Here is a 13571-nt window from a genome sequence, read left to right as displayed (position 1 = left end):
GACAATTACACATTAGCACTTCAAACAAAGTTTCCTTAGTTCTCCTTAAGTGCAAGCATGTGTTTTGAAAAAACAGCATACATGTTTGAGGGGGAAGACACCACCACATTTGCATGCTTTAGAGAATCAACACCTCCCTTCAGACCAAGTCTGGGATGTTTTCATGTGCAGCAACCTCTGCTCTCCTCAAGCATGAATCTACAGTCATGGGAGAGCCAGAATTTCAGGTGCACATACATATATATACATATCTCAAACATCAGTGGGAGCCTCATTTATATGTGCATGCACATATCTTTGTCATTTACACAGGTAAACTGCCAAAAAATCAAGTAAAGAATCTACTCCATATCGAGAGGTTCAAATAAACGTTTAGAGAACACTCACATATGTCTTAAAAATGCTATTGAATACACTCTGCATCTAGCTGGATGAATTCTCCTTCATCATCGTATTATGTTTTGCATGTTCAAAAACCTAGAAAGACATTCAAGCTGCTAGCATGGTGAACAACATATGTTAAACCTTTAATCTTCTTCAGTTGTCTAGCTACATCTCATTCCATGAAGAAACAAATAATCATTACAGATTCCAAGCACGCTACTCTGCATTGATGAGTAAAAGATGAAAATGAGAGAGAAACTTTGCCAAGATAATAAAGTTGTGCTCTTTTTCTAGGTGTATTTGCAAAAATCACAGTATGATTTCTAGAGTTTTGGCTACTTAGGACAGACTTCTGCATCTCTAATTCTGGTGAACTGTGCAAATGCCAGTTCCAGAAACAGCTATTCTGAACAGTACTCATGCCCATTTTATAAGTTTGTGATGGAAAGAAGTGTATGTTTGATACAGATTTAACATACACACAGATGGACTCCTGCAGTTTCAAAAAAAATTTGTTTCTGCCCCAATTTTGTGCATGTCTTTCTGCAGTACTTTGTTTTTGTTTTTTTTTTTTTTCTTCTACAAAGAATTAAAGAGAAAATAAAGTCCACAGTAAGGCAACTCTGAAATAGCAGTGGGTTTGAGCTTCTTGAAAATTGTTCAACTGGTTTTATTCATCCAGCTTAAAATCGTATCATTGTAGAAACTCTGAAAGCCATATTTGGCAATGTTCTTCAAGAGCAGTTAAGACACAGGATTATTGTTATTTAGTTGGAGTGGAACGTTCTGTATGTATAAAACTTGTGTATATTGTAATGAGTAACTTAAGTGTGGCTGAAGAGTTTATAAGCACAAAAAGCAACAAGTATAGCATTCAGCTCTTAAATACTGTGCAAAAAACCAAACAGTTTTTGGGTGAAGGAGCAGGTTCTCAGTTTGTTAAAAAAAAAAAAAAAAAAAAAAAAAAAAAAGAAAAGAAAAAGACCAAAAGACCATGAGTAGTTTAGATCCTGATTGTGTTTTATCTCCTTTATCTCCTCCAAGGATTGGGAAGATTGCAAGAAGCCAGACAGATTGCAAAACACTATCTGAGAAGAACTGTGACCTGCAGACTCAGCTACAGAGCTCATGGCCACAACCTCATATAAAGCCTTCAAGTCATATTTTTTTAAAATTATGCCTACTAGCAACCTTGGCTCTGTTTACAGAACTGCAACTGCAAAAATCCACTTAGCTCATTTTGAGATCCTGCTTTAACAAGTAAGATTTTTTACTCCAGGCTGATCTACTTCAACCAGTCCCCAGGCAACTCCACAGAGGTGAGCGCTGGGCACCACTGTCAGAATTTAGCCTACTAACTCCTGTCTCCCTGCTTCACTACTGAAACTGGCAGCTGGCATAACATGCAAGAAGGACAGAAACTTAAAATCACCAGTTGCACCGAAGGAAAATCGTGGTATGTATATTGTAGCCTAATCTCTCTGCACTGGCTTTTTGTTTGGACTGCCAGCATTTCTGAGAATTCCTTATCTGTAAGTGGGGCTGTCAGAGTACACCACTGCCATGATCAGGGAGTCCGCCGTGTTCTCACAACGTGTCTCCTCTCATTCATGTTGCATAGATAGGCTTTCACAGCAGACTGTGATTCACATGTGAGGAATGTTTGCTAGATATCCCCATAGAGCCCGCAGACTGTGGTTACTGCTTTCATTTGCAGCCATATGAAGATTCATATTTCTCTCGTTAAATCAGTGATGACACAGTGAAGTGCAGGCCTGGGCATAGTCCAGGTTCATAATGAACATCTACAAGTATTTCACAGAATATCTATACATGCACTGTTCATATATTCATTTGCAATTTGATCATATGTGCCTCATAGATAGGTCCATTAATTTCTGCAAATATTTACAGCATGCCACTAAAAATAAATCTTTACTGTTAAAGAGCAGCAATAACCATACTTTCAATGCTGCGGAAGGTGTTGATTAGCCTCCTGCCTGGCAACCTTGTAAAGCTTTACACAGGCTGTATTTTATGTACCAACCGATTTCCATGAGTCTTCTCACCATACATAAAAATTAATCTTTGCTTAAGAACTTTGCAGAACCAGGCCTTGGCTTTGTAATGTCACACTTGAGAAAGCAGGACTTCGTTTTTATATTTCATGTAGGTCTTAAAACTGCTTTTTTGTGTTGCAAATACTTCCTCAAACTAACCATGGAAATTTGGACCCAGGGCTGTATGTGTAGGTGAGGTGTATGTGGAATATCTCCTATAATTTGTTAATCATCAGACACTTTCTCATTCCTTCCCTTTCCTGTCTGTTTTCATCACAAAGATGCTCAATGACATATGTTCAAGGCCTTTTCAAAAGAACAAAAGGGAGGAAGGAAGCAGAGGTCAAAAAGGGAAACGAAGGGAAAAAGGAAAGGAGATAAACAGAGGCTGTCAGGAAAGCAGTGCAAATAGCTGTAACGGCATCCTTCATTTTCTAAAGAAAATTGTAGTAAGGACATTTATTACCTTAGAAAAAGTTAACAATCATTAGGAGCTTATTAAAAATGAATAAATAAAAACAGAGGCCTCTATATGGACTGAAGGTAACAGGGTGTCCTTCTCCCTGGCACTTTTAAGAAGTTTCAATGCAGTGATGCAAACAAGAAAGAGACCTTGAACACTGCCTGTCTACCAAGTCCATAAAATAACACTGCAGTGATAGTTTTAATTAAAATGTCCTCCACAGTTTGGTGTCCAAGTTACTCCCCAGTGTGCCCTTCCTCTCTGTCCTACCTCTATACAGTCAAGTAGCTTCTTAAAACTTACCCTTCTTGGGGCAACTTTTAGCTATCACTTGGCAGTAAATAAGTGAATTGCTCTGAGACAACGCTATTAAAGATATTCTGTGATAGTTAGATGAAACAAGTGGCACAAACTAGAATATTTTGTACAGCTTTATCAACAAGATTTATACAAATGCTTAGTGGTTCTCTCTATCAAAATATGGTATTGCATGCTCTGCTGAAGAGAAGATCATTTCCCGTCCTTTCCACAACCAAGCAGACCCTCTCCTTCAGTAACTACCACATAGCAATTACTCACATTGTGCTTGCGAAAAAGCAGTTACAGAAAAGTATTTAACTCCTTAAATAGTGCAGGATTTTCTTTTTCTGTTGTTTAGCAACTAGAGCCAATGCTAGGTGACAAAGACAGATCCCCAGACCTCCAGGCAGCACTTTCCAAAGAACAGTTTAGGAACTGCTGTTGAAACACATTTGGCCAGCCCTGGTCTCTTACAGGATGCACCAAGCAGCAAACTGAGGAGCCTGCTGAATATACTGTGATTTACACCTTGCAAAACCCTGTTTAAATAGAGCAAGTAGTTCTCGTGAGCCTGGAATGAATAAAGCCTACTGCCTCATGAGTTTACTTCTTATGCCTGATTGACACTGACAAATAAAGAGGGCAGAAAACTTTTCTGTCACGATTGAGGCAGATTGTAAAGCAGAGTGCTTTTGGGACCACAATTACATGCTGTGTGTTTCCACAAAACTTGCAGAACAAATACACCTGAAAATTTGTCAAAATCAGTTGATATCAGCCAGTTTCAAAAAGTGTATTAAAGGGAGGGTTATATGAATGGAGACATTGCATGTGATGGTATAAACCTTGCTTCTGCAGAAAAACAAGTTTAAAAGATTCTAAGCTATGAAATCCAAAACTGAACTTCTCCACTTACCTTAGTGTTCACACAAGATTTTCCACGTTTATACTCTTTGTGACTTGCTCTTTTATCAAGCTTGTTCCACAAAGCTTTGGCCTTCCACGTGGTCACTCTTGACTTCAGTTTGGTGTAAAAGTTTCTATTGTCCAAAGGATCTAATTCAAGTTGGCGAGTGAGAATATTAAAGGCCTGAATGGTACCTTTGCACGTTGATGCTTGTACAAAGTTTTCAAATATCTGGCCAGCTTGACTGTGTTTTTCATCATCATTTTCCCCCATGTTCTGAGAGACCTGTTTGAAAAGGATTAAGCTGGAGCTCTTGTGCTGGTGTACAAGTGATCAACACTACCAAGTATTTCCAAGCATGTTATTCCTAGAAAAGACAAAACATAGGTCATGTTAAAGCAGGGTCTGCCTAACAAAATTAAACCCACAAACTGTATATCCAATATGAACATAAAAACACAGCATATGGCAACTGGATGACCAGGTACAAAATGTTAGTAGTGGCATCCAAGGTAATGTTACAAGTAAACATAACATACTTCTGCTGCCATGACATGAACTTCACAAAGACTGTCGTAAAAACCTTTCAAACTCAAACCTACTGCTTCAACAAAAAAAACCAGCTTCCCTGAGAGCCTGAGGATTTCTTTAAATTTTGTTCAGTGATAAGCGCTAGGTAACAAATTAAGAAAACCCAAATGTCCAGATGCTTTTCCCAAGCAGAATTTATGTCACAGCAAGTACATCTCTGGTAATGTTTTGGTCTTAAGAATTCTTATAAACCCACAGCCAAAAGTCAACACTATTTGAGGGAATTTTCTCGCATTGCACAAGCTAGGGCCAAGACTGCAGCTTAACCAGAGCACTTTAGAATTGGCACAATCACTTGCCACGAGCAAATGCACAAAACAGGCTAAGCAGAAACATTATCACAAGTTACACTATAACTGAAGAAACAGAAAACAAGTAACCACAGAAAGCTCCCCTTTTTCTAACTCTCTTGCCAAAATGAGAAAGGGTTCGGTGCTCTAGGACATCGAAAGGAATTTTATCTCCACGTCTCCACATGTTAAATGCTAAAGTTATGTGTTTGGACTCCTACCTTGTCATGTGCTGATGCTGAAGTAATGATGTTTGGCCCACTAAGCCCCACTGGCTTTTCCTAGTAACATGATCCCTGTCAAAATGTGCCTGATATTGCAGATAAATACCCTTCCATTCTGTAAGAATGCTATTCTAAATTAACATAAGTTTGCAAGAACTAAAATACTTTCATTGCGGCACTCCCTTATCCTTCTTTAACCTTGCTCTCAATCCCTAATGGGGAGCGTCTTAGAGTCAGCCAAGGTCCACAGAAAATATCCAAGTGGCTTTCACATTTTCCCAGAAAATTGGTACAGGTTATGTATAAACTTGTCCTCAGAGGAGGGTCTACCTGGACTCAAGTCCAGAGATTTAAGTAATGTATTCTTTTTCTTGCTATTAAAGAATTATCTACCAGTCCAAGAAATCAAAAACTAAATCAATGCTTGCCTAACCTCCCACATAATTAGTTATTTTGCTTGGAACATCATCTGTTGACTGATAGTTTTAGAATAAATTGTTAGAACGGCCTTTGAAGTTATGCTTTTTAATTTAACACTGTTCACAAGCTATTCATTCTCTGCTTGCACTTCCTTCAAAGAAGAAAAGAGAAAACATAACCAGTGTATTTAAGTAAAGAAGAGACCTACCATGTCTATCTTACAATCCTCTAATACAGAAAAATATTATGCAACTTATTAAAGACATCCCATGGGGAGATATAAGGAAGCATTTGGAATACTCACATTCCCCGGCTGCGCTCAAAATAAATAACCTTTGTGTGCATATCATCAGTCTGTTGTTGGTTTGTGGGTAAAATAAATTGGCAATGTTGAGAGTTTGTACATTTTCTTAGACCAAATGTCATGATTAAATATTTGGTGCCAAGAATAAGTCAGGAAATTTTTGTTTTCCCCTCTGAATTCTTCATTTATAGTATTCTCCATGCCCTTTTCTGAAGAGCTTTGTGGCTTTGTGAGGTAAAAGCACAAACATTTTATATGCCCTGACTTCCAAAAGGTCTAATTTTTCAAGAAACTGAGGGCCGTGAACTCCCATTGACTCAAAAAGAGTTGAGGACATCCAGCACCCTTCCAGGTTCGAGTCCGCAATGATTAATGAGCAAACCCCCCCAACAACTGCATGCCGGCAGGAGCGAGCCCGGCCACCTTGGCCGCCCCGGTGTGGGTGCAAGGGGGGCCCAGCATGACCCTCACCAGCCCCGGCTTTGGGAACGCAGAGCTACACAGCGGTTTTTGGGTCAGTCCAAAACCAGCCAATACATCCAGAAGTTCCTAGGGGAAGGGGAAAGGTAGGGGACTGCCATGCGGAAAGGCTGATGTATGTCTGGGCTTAAGCTTTACACAGGAGTGCTACTACAAGGGGAAGGCAACACAGGGCAACTAAAGATAGCAACAGCACAGTGTAAGGTGCTACAATGTGGCTTGAACAGCTTGATATACAGGCACCCCAGGAGTCAAGAGCCATTGAAAAAAAAAAGAATTAAAATCAAGGATAAACGCTGACTTTACCCAACTTCCATACCTGCCGGAGATATTTTTTTATAATAGAAAAGCCAAAGTATTTTTCTTTTCTCTCAAAGTAATTATGAACAGCTTCTTGGGGAGTGGGGAAGTGTCAGTGAAACATTCCACTTCGGACATTTCAGCTAAGGGAGTAGCAGCCAGATCCAGTTTTCTTAATTGCTATAAGCTCACATCACTACTGCCTCAGTGCTACTAAAGACTTTGACCGACTTAATAGCCATAAAACAACACTTCCTCTCCATTGTTTTCATTAGCTCACCACAAGACTGTTACCAAGTTCATATAACACAAATATCTTTAAAAGTTAACTCTGGCATAATTGATAAGTGAGTCTGATCACAAGCTCTTTTCTGCTCACAGAGAGGAGATTTTTAAAGCTTCAGCAGTTTCCATCCAGCAAGGAAGGGGGCAGGGGAGAAAAGCTAGAAGAGCAGAGCCCTCTCTGAACCCACCGAAGAAGAAAAGCAGAACGTGCCAGGGCTGATAACAGTAAGGGGAAGACGGAAGAGATGGTCGGCAGGAGCCACTGCAGGCAAAGGGAAGGGGAAGAAACCATTTTTAGCACAATGCAAGCCAGTGGAAGTAGGTGTTGCACACACACAAACACACGCAGCAGGCCTGGGCTTCCTCTGCCATTCCACTGGGGAAGAGAGCAGCTGGGAAGGACAGCCAGGACACCTTCCCCAGCCTTAAAACTTCTCTCCTCCAACACCGCAAAGCCAGGACTGAGGCTATTCTTTTGAGGCACAAAATTTTCTGCTCATGAATTTCCAAAACACTCCCATCTTGTCCACACTGAAAAGCTGTGGAGTGGCATCTCAGCAGAGACATTTGCTCACCAGCGAAGCATTTCTCCTCGCTGTGTCAGAGGTCGTGTTCTCCAAAAAAGCCACATTTTGTGGTCAGAAAGGCAGGATGAGACAGGAGACTGGTTACTGGGGTTTCTGACTTGCTGGAAACACCACTTTTTTCTCTTTTTTTGGCACGAACACTATGTTGACAGATGACAGAGAAGATGATGGTGCTCTAAGTATATGCAGCTCATGGAAAAGTACGCATTTTTTTTCTGAGGAGTCACCGATATTTCACTGCAGTATTGTACATAACTCACTAGAAACAATGCAATAAGGACAAGAAGTTGAATGCAGTAATTCTTAAATATAATTAAAGTTTCCTGTTCTATTACTGTCTCAAAGACTTAAAAGACAATGCATAAACTGCTTACCTGTAGTGGAAAAAAAGTAGTGTTTGGGCAAATACTTGAGTTCTTAGAGTATTACAATTTACTCTTTTTCTTCCTTCATTATATAGATCACTCCACGGATGAAATACAGATACTAAAGTCTCATCACGGTGAACATTGATGCTGAAACTGCAAACTCTGCTTTTCAAAGTGATCACTGAACTTCCTCCAGAAACACAATCCAAAAATACAATTAAGTTTATGTGAAACTCTACTGAAGTGCTACAGAGCCCAATAAAAATTTGGGCCACAGAAAGAAAGAGAATTAGAGAGCAGGAAATAGCCTGGACAAACAGTTCTTCTAAGTCAGAACTGAAGCATCCATGGGTTAGATTCACAACTAACAAGAACTGTCACTTTAGGTCCCATGCGTGATGTATTAAGCACATACAAGAATTTGGCCTTCCACACGGCTTCCCGTGGTATTACAGAAGTCTCTGGAGGGCTCCCAGACACAAAGTGCAGACGCTGGGAAGAAGAAGGGCTGCACTTTGATGATCCCTTCTACTGTAATAAGTTCGCCCAACCTCCTTTCTGCCTCCAATCGGGGGCAACCAGGAACATCAGATGAGAAAATCTGAGAAGCACTATTCATGCCTGGTGGCTACCCAAGGAGAAAGTGAAGATCTTATTACAACTTAAAGGAAAGCAACGGAAAAGGGACGAAGTAGAAATTAAAGCAATGGTGCATGTACAGATGTGTACATATGAAAACAAATGCCTCCAGCCTTGGCTGATATTTCTTCTCAGTGAAACAAGCTCTGTTACTGCAAATGATTTTGAGAATAGTGAAAAAATGCCTCCACTGTCAGGGTAATTCCACTAATTATCACTAGTTAAATGGATGTATGGAGCTGGTTCACGTCTGCACATGAAGCCTTTCAGTATAACAGAGCAAGCAATAAAGTTGACATATAGGAGTCATTAAGTGAAAATAACTTACATTTTTGACAGCAATACCATGTGAATTGCTTGTCAGCAGTGTTTTGAGGCAGTATACTCAAAAAAAAAATGTTTTTTGGCTTAGTTGTCCCACTGGAGAAAGAACAACCCTAATTTTAATTCAAACTTGCAGCACTTAAGTCCTTCCTTAGTCCCCTAATGCTCTGTTTCTAATATTTGAGAACATGTTCCTCAGGGAGATTAGAAAAGAATTCAATTCCTCGCATTTCAGTATCACTAATCCCGATTCCATTTTCAATACAACCCTAATTCTGCCATGTTTACCAAGAATAAGTTATTTTATTAAGACTTCTGTTTGGCATGCAGGATACAATACATTTATTGTTTGCTTAAGGTTAGAAACATCAACAGAAATGAAAGACTGCATTCTGCAGCATCTGTAGTAATCATTTACTTTGGCCCTTCCTCATCGTCAGTAAAAACTACAGTATTTCTGCTGTCTCTTCCCTGACATAACTGCCTAAAATCTCAATACCATTACAATAAGTGAAATTTGCAAGTGAGACTGGCTGTGTTACAGGACCTTCTAGGTTTTTCAACTTAGTTTCTACTCACATTAGGCACTTTGTTTTCATGGTGACCATTTTAAATATAAATATTTCTATCTGGAGGAAACATAGCTTTTTGGTGGTTTGGTTTCTTTGCATGTTTTCCTAGAACTGACATAAAAGGAAAAAAATTTTTTAAATGTGACTCTGGTAACAACTGAAGCTCTCCCTTGCTTTGCAAATAAAACTAGTTAAAAAACACAAAAGTACATTTGCCTAAAATACTTGTTTTCCATTGGTGACAAATAGAAAACACATTTCTTAAGATGCACAATCCTTATAGAAACATCAATGAACAGAAATTGCTTCTGAACAAAGCCTTGCAAACAGTCTCTCTTTATAAACAGCCAGATCACTTTTCTGTATTTCTATAAAAAGCTGACTTCCACAGAACTCCTGCAAAATAACTTTTCAGGCCAAGTATGGAATTCAAAACAGTTCCTACTGAGACACTCTGTGCCTATGAACTTACAAGGTTACCGTACACGCTATCAGCTTGTTTTGCCGAAGTTATATGAGACATTTCAAACATAAGCCTTCCAACAAGTGCTGCTGTGGCGATTTAACCTGCTACATCTGGAATCATCCCACAATAAAATATAGCTGGAAGCATGTGCACAAGTACACTAACACTTTGCAGTGAATATTTTAGATATGTTCACAGGAAGCATAAAATAAAATGACCTATCTGTAGGATTTTATCTGCCACACAGACTAAGTCACATTCCATGCGTTTTAAAGCTGAAAGCTTTAAAAACAGTCCAGTTTGTTTCCTGATGTTACTGGTCTGAGCTTCCCAGTTTTACTGTGGGAATACACTACGACACTGACAAGTAAAATGAGATCAACTGCATAAGCCAGCAGCTTGCGTATGTCTCCATTCATGCAAACATACAGTTTTGGCATGAGCAAAGCACGGGATGCCGCCCAAGGGTCCACATGCGTCATCCCAGAGATGGAGGCTCAAACGTCTGCCCCTGCCACAGCCACTGGTGGACCCCAGCCACGCTGCACTAGTTTTGCCGTACGGCCACTCTTGCAACCCAGATTTCAGATAACACAGAACAGAAAACCGGCAACCACAGGGTTCGCACCATTCTGCCGCCTGCACAGGAAGTCCTGTCCTGCGAGCATCACCAAAACCCCCAGATGCTCATTTTGCAAAGCACAGGCACAAGTATTTCAAATGAATGACAATGCGTAGTTTTGCAGGCATCTGTTTGCAGCATATACTTAAACTACTCATCAGAAATACTGATCAGAAATACTGATGCATTTCTGAAGAGCGAGTTCTAAAATAAATAAATTTTCTTTTTTTTAAAGCAATGGTGTTGTACGTATAACACTGGAAATTGTAACTCTAAACTTCTAAGTCCAACAGTTTTGAGGAAAAATGTCTCTAGACCAATTATTATTCTGTGCAGGTTATAGCGAGTATTTAAAAATTATTATTTCTAACAAGGGTGCTAAAACCTCTATTACAAGGTCACAAGTTTCCATATAGACTACACCTTCAAAGTTAACTGTAGATGATTAAGCCACAGTCATTAGGGGTTAATGTTATACACAAACAAGATATTAAAACCTGACTCTTGTTTAGACTGGTTACAAGAAAGAACATTTTTCAGCTCTGTTGTAGTAGATTAAACGCACAATATAAACAACAGTATAAAGTTTATGCTGATGTTTTCCTAGGTTGGGATCCCAAGAGCAAAGGAAAAAAGTATACCATAAGGATAACATCAACCAGAAAGTAAGTGTATCTCTTAAGAAAAGGCACCTGTTATTCAAGTCAGAAAAATGTTATGAAAATACTGTCAGTGAAAACATTAAAAGGACAAACTTTAAGCTCTTTGAAAATCCTGCCTTTCTTTTGCTATAGTGACACTTCCAGTCTCAAGCTCACACAATGGGACACAGAGATATAAAAGCTAACCATAGAACAGGTTGGTTGTATTTTGATCAGCACAATATTTTCTTCTTTCAATAGGATGTTAGGACATTGGGCCAGACAAATTCAGCGAGCAAGTAATATCCTATTTACCGTTACCAAAATGACATCCAGCAGGCAGGCAGCAGGGCCAGGCACATCGAGCAGGGGCAGACGACACGAGAGGAGGATGCAGAGGGAGCTCCGGCACCACTCCTGCTCGGCTGCCAGTGGGAGCTTCGACATCCCACTCCCTCTCACAGCCCTGTGTCCTCCTCTCTGCTCCTCACCCCCAGGTCACAGGGAAAACTTAGACGGCACAAGTGTGTCTGTGAGGAGCACGAAAAATTGCACACCCACTAGCTAACAGAGCTATGTCAGCAAAATCCCTGGTACAGATGTAGCTATACCAACAAAATTGAGCCACATTTGGCAGCAGCAGTCACTCTAGTACAGCTTTCCCTTTGTATGCATGGGGACGTAATTATGGAGGTAAATACACCATGAAAAAAGGACAAACGCATGAACCAGGAGAAAGCAGACTCCCTTAGTCAGCAATCATGGAAATAATGTTGGTTTATGACACTCTGAGAATAGGAATAATCCAGAAGGATGGGGCAGCGAGATAGGCTATGAACTGACTCAGCAACAGGAGACTGCCAAGGCCTCTGGCAGTGCCCAAGGAGGTGCCACCACATTTCCAGGCAGCTGGTGGCCCCCAGCAGGGAGCACAGGGCAAAGTGGGCCACCAGTCTCTGCTCTCTCCAGCTGGGAGCCACCCTATGCCCAGATACAGCCCGTCCCCTTACTGTGGCCACTCTTGACCTAGAGGGGCTACGGAGCAAAGGTGACCAGCACTGCTGCTACTCAAACCGAGAACTGCCCAAAGAGAGTTGGAGACACCAGAAAGTGCCTTGCAGTGAGGGACCAGAAAACAGTGGATACCAAAATAAGACTGTCTTTTGTTTCCCCTCAGGATTTCTGTGGGAAAGCAAATTAATGTTTGTTTGTGTTTTTTTAAGCAAAAATAAGAAACGATGGCTGGGCTGAAGCAAATTGCCCAGGATACGTCTTGGGGGAAGAAAAAGAACAGCACCAACGTTAGCTTTCACAGAAATACATGCCAAAAGCTCTCCGGAGTATGTTTCAGATTGTCTTTCCAAGTGTGGATCTCTGGTTATATGTCTTCTCTCCAGCATGCTTCCCTCTCATTATTGGGGCTGCTGCAACTACCCAAGAGCTGAACAGGAGAAAGAAACAGTCAACACGAGGGCTGCAAGACCCCGAGGGCTCCAGGCCATGATAATTCATTTGGCAGAGCTGCCCTCATCTGTAGACATCAGACTTCCAGATCAGTAACCAGGATTAATCCACTGAAAACACAGACAGTATTGCACTGTCAATCATTAAAGAAATAAAACATTCTGGGCAATATTTTCATATGTATACACACATGCTTTTAGCAATCAACACATTTGATTGTTATAATTTTTTTAATGCAAGCTAGCACACAATACTTCCTGCGGCTTATTGGGGTGTTAATGTCATCAGTCACACTGAAATCCACAAATAAGTTAAAGAAAGAGAAAAAGAATCAAAAAAATCCAAAAGCAGTTTCGAGTTGTGATTGATAGGTTCCTTGGTTAGAGTAATGTCAATTCACTACTGAACAACAGTGGAGAACTGTGAAGCCGCACCCAGACAAGTCAGCCAGAGGGTGGTGGAAAACCAGAAAATTTAGGTGAAACACCAAACTCCGCTCCAGGGAACAGATATATGAGAAGACAAAAAAGCAAGAAGGCTACTGGGATTGCTTTATATCTGTTTTCTTTTTTTTGTCCTTGTAAATTAGACCCATAGTTACCAGAAGAGACTAGAAAAGATATCGCTTCTGAAAGTAGAAACAGTATTTTTGGAAGAAAATGTGCAGGACAATTTCTACCCTCTCTCAGCCTTGACTTCCCAAAAAATGAAGAAAAACAAAGTATAAAAAAACCAAATAAAGATTCCAAGAGAGTTACAAAAACATCATCCATTTCTGCTGCAGAAAACTCCTCTCATTCAAACAACAAAATACATATTGGAACATTATTTGTGGGAAACCCATGAGAAAAAAAATACAGTGGGAAAAAAATGTTAGGAA

At 40.2% G+C, this 13571-nt stretch overlaps 1 protein-coding gene across 5 annotated transcripts in view; it reads right to left on the bottom strand.

The window, feature by feature from the left end:
* Window positions 1–13571, bottom strand: part of MICAL2 (microtubule associated monooxygenase, calponin and LIM domain containing 2) — a 133443-nt gene that overhangs the window by 104651 nt on the left and 15221 nt on the right. For all 5 annotated transcript variants that reach the window (XM_075163185.1, XM_075163189.1, XM_075163184.1 and 2 more), the window contains exon 2: window positions 4124–4481. In XM_075163185.1, coding sequence (XP_075019286.1) covers window positions 4124–4387 — 264 coding nt within the window. In that variant the 5' untranslated portion in view covers window positions 4388–4481. The remainder of the gene's footprint in view (window positions 1–4123; window positions 4482–13571) is intronic.

The sequence above is a fragment of the Calonectris borealis genome, chromosome 14 (genome assembly GCF_964195595.1).
Source record: "Calonectris borealis chromosome 14, bCalBor7.hap1.2, whole genome shotgun sequence".
Lineage (NCBI taxonomy): Eukaryota > Metazoa > Chordata > Aves > Procellariiformes > Procellariidae > Calonectris > Calonectris borealis.
The sequence above is the reverse complement of the archived record's forward strand: the minus strand, read 5'-3'. Positions and strand labels throughout refer to the sequence as shown.